The 3421-nt window shown below is 54.7% G+C and overlaps 1 protein-coding gene across 1 annotated transcript; it reads left to right on the top strand.

The window, feature by feature from the left end:
* Positions 1-1399: 1399 nt before the first annotated feature.
* Hoxd1 (homeobox D1) lies at positions 1400-2694 on the top strand. Its single transcript, XM_038335632.1, has 2 exons — positions 1400-2054; positions 2360-2694. The coding sequence occupies exons 1-2, from the start codon at positions 1400-1402 to the stop codon at positions 2692-2694; spliced, it is 990 nt and encodes a 329-aa protein (XP_038191560.1).
* Positions 2695-3421: the final 727 nt, after the last annotated feature.

The raw sequence follows: 3421 nt of genomic DNA, 5'->3' as shown, positions 1-3421 counted from the left end.
CCTTACGCACTATAACTTAGAGGCTGTAACAGATCAAGCTTTCAGGGCACTTGAATAGACTAAGAGCAGACCCTTTAGAATCTTCACTACACAGGCTTTTAGGAAACCACCTTCATTTACTTATGGCGGTGTGTAAATAACCTGTATTTATTTAACTTGGTATTCCTACAGCCCTAAGGAGGAAAACATACAAAGAGATGCTTAAGGGAGTTGGAAAGTTTGTCAATGCAAAGCCCGTCTGTACAACCCTTCTACTCTTCGTTTCCTGTGCCAATTGCACTTTTATTTCCCGTCTCTCTACACTCAGTAAACAAAACCATATTATCAAGGGAAAGACGTGAGCCCATTAACATCGTGAGCCCTCAGATTTCACTCGCAAGACACAACGCAGCACTTATCTGATGGAACAGAAGCTTAATTGCTTTAAGGTACAAGCCAGTCCAAACCTCTGAGATCTGACCAGTCCCCAGGATGCCTTTGCGCCCTCCAGCCAAGAGTCTCATTGAAATCGTGTGCAGCGTTGGTGGGTGTGCCAGCCTCTCAGACAGTACACAAGGGGCCTTCCGCCACAGGGTGGATTCTTTATTTTGATGACCTCGTCGGAGGAGAAAATCCGGCTCCTTCCACAGGACACAGAAACTTATTTTCTGTCCAAATCAACATTGACATTGTAAACATGTCGCCACAGATTGGAAGGGATGCCAAAGGAAATGTTGTGAGGGATGTTGCAAAGAAAAGCTAGTAAAAGTGATTTCATCCCCGGTCCCAGGAGTTGTCTGTGAGGCAGAAAAGAGGGAAAAGCCAACATCTGCTCTAGGTTTAGGACAGGCGTGGCTCCAGAGCCACGAAAACCCGAATGCACCCAGGAAAAGGCGACAGGAGTAACTTGACCTTCCCAGAGTGACAGCTGAGTAGAGTACCCGCTGGGCAAAGGCAATTCTCCCTCTAGCCTCCTTCAAGGCTACCCTACCAGTCCCGGGGGAGTAGCCCGCAGGGTCCTGAGAGGGACCTGCGTCAATCGCCCTCCTCGTCTTTCTAATGCAATACCTGTCCAGGGAGCTGGTGCCTCGGGCTCTCGCCCCGCCCTTCCCTTGGCCACCCAGGGTTGGCGCCACTCTCCCCGGGGTGCTGGGCGGAGGCCCCCGGCTGCTCTGGCTAAGTTGGCAGCCGGGCAGGCTTGAGGAACCGCGCTCCAGTCGGGACCGGGCCAGTGCGGGGAAGGCGCCGATTGGCCGGCGGGCACCACGTGGCCGCCGCCGCCGGTATATGAGGCCACTATTTACCTCGGAGCTCTCTGGTTATGGCTTGGCGAGGGCAGCGGGGATAGCGGGAAGGCGGAGCTGCGCAGACCTGCAGGGTGCAGTGGTTGGGCCGGGGCTTGTGCCCGACGGATCCAGCCATGAGTTCCTACCTGGAATATGTGTCGTGCGCCGGCGGCAGCAACGGAGGGGTAGGCGGCGACGTGCTCGGCTTTGCACCCAAGTTCTGCCGCGCCGACGCGCGTCCCGTGGCCCTGCAGCCCGCCATCCCCCTGGGCAGCGGTGACGGCGCCTTCGTGAGTTGCTTGCCCCTGGCCGCCGCCCGGCCCGCGCCGTCGCCCCCCGCAACCTCGGCTCAGCCTCCGGGACCACAGTCCTCCACGCCCCGGTACGCGCCCTGCACCCTGGAGGGCTCCTACGAGCGGGGCACCGCACCTGCCTCTGTGCCTGCCACCGACTACGGCTTCCTAGGGTCTGGGTCGGCGTTCGATTTCCCGGGCGCTCTCGGGAGAGCGGCGGACGACGGCGGGGCGCACGTCCACTATGCCACCTCGGCGGTCTTCTCCGGGGGAGGATCGTTCCTGCTCAGCGGCCAGGTGGACTTCGCTGCCTTTGGCGAGCCTGGTCCCTTCCCCGCGTGTCTCAAGGAGCCAGCAGACCGCCACCCCGGACCCTTCCAGACTGCGTCCCCGGCTCCCGGCGCCTGTCCTAAGCCCGCCTCTCCCACCTCCGGTCTCCCGGCGGCCTTCAGCACTTTCGAGTGGATGAAAGTGAAGAGGAACGCCCCCAAGAAAAGTAAGCAGACAGGCGCTGGAGGGAGGCACCTGGGATGGGGAAAGCAGCCTTCTCCGTGCTTAGCCGGGAGCGTGACCGCTATTTCCTTGGATAGAGTTTCTGCCCCTAAGCGGGCAGAGTCTAGGGTCAGAAATGCCCCAGGCGCTGAGAAAATTAGGGCAGAGCCCTCGTTGGAGCGCTTTGTCTGGAGCAGCTGAGCCCATCACTTTGGAGGGCCGCGCTGTGACTTTGGTCCTAACTCTTAGCCCCCACTGAATAGTCTCAGCATCCCCTCGCCCCACTGACGCCCTGTCTTTATGTTGCAGGCAAACTCTCAGAATATGGAGCCGCAAGCCCCTCCAGCGCCATCCGCACGAATTTCAGCACCAAGCAACTGACAGAACTGGAGAAAGAGTTTCATTTCAATAAGTACCTAACTAGAGCCCGACGCATCGAGATAGCCAACTGCTTGCAGCTGAACGACACCCAGGTCAAAATCTGGTTCCAGAACCGTAGGATGAAACAGAAGAAAAGGGAACGAGAGGGGCTTCTGGCCACAGCTGCCTCTGTGGCCTCTCTTCAGCTTTCTCGGTCAGAAACAAGTCCCACTAAATCTGGCCAGAACCTAGGAAGCCCTTCTCAGGCTCAAGAGCCTTCCTGAGGTCCACTTTTGAGGCCGAGGATCTTTGGTCTACAGAAGTCACAGACTGCCCCACCTTTGTATAGACTTAGGAGCTCAGTTTGGGTGTGGGCAGAAATTAGTAAGGATTTGACTTGGCAAAAGAATTGTCGAAATTGGCTTCTGAGTTCCAGCGGCTGGGTACAGAGATATTATTTTGATATCTCTTATTTGCATATCATTTCTGCCTCATCAGGGAAATGGTGTCTAGCTGCCAGCCTGAGCGCTGCCACGCACAGTTCCTGGGTGGAGAGAGGCAGGCCTTTATAGTCGAATTCTGTCAACCCTCTGACGCAGTCAGAGAAGCACCTCTCTGAAGTTATTTCAGTTTCCGATTCAAGGACAGCCTAGATATATTCAGCTTCCTGAGATAACCAAAGCTAGTTCGGGTCTCCTTGATGTAGCTAAGCTGCTTCAATGATGATCTTCACATTGCACTCCAGTTCGTTAGTTGGTTAAGTGGCTTTCTACCTCTTCGTGTGCCTGAGTGAGGATACAATCACTGTTTAGTTAGTAGCTGAGCAAATCCACAGGGTGGCAAAGGATTAGATCCCGGATTATACCTTGACATCAGTTACTCAAACTTGAATGTAAATATATACACTATGTATATTTTTGAAAGATTTGCTTGCAGTGAACATATATATGACATTTAATGTCATACATAGCATGTAAAGGTTTTGACCTTTGTTGGGCAATAAAAGTTACA

The sequence above is a fragment of the Arvicola amphibius genome, chromosome 7, assembly GCF_903992535.2.
Source record: "Arvicola amphibius chromosome 7, mArvAmp1.2, whole genome shotgun sequence".
Classification (NCBI taxonomy): domain Eukaryota; kingdom Metazoa; phylum Chordata; class Mammalia; order Rodentia; family Cricetidae; genus Arvicola; species Arvicola amphibius.
The sequence above is the reverse complement of the archived record's forward strand: the minus strand, read 5'-3'. Positions and strand labels throughout refer to the sequence as shown.

Coding starts and splice junctions, on each gene's coding strand:
- Hoxd1 (XM_038335632.1), top strand. CDS start 1,400: ATGAGTTCCTACCTGGAATATGTGTCGTGCGCCGGCGGCAGCAACGGA. Junction 2,055..2,359: donor GAGGAACGCCCCCAAGAAAA/GTAAGCAGACAG, acceptor TTTATGTTGCAG/GCAAACTCTCAGAATATGGA.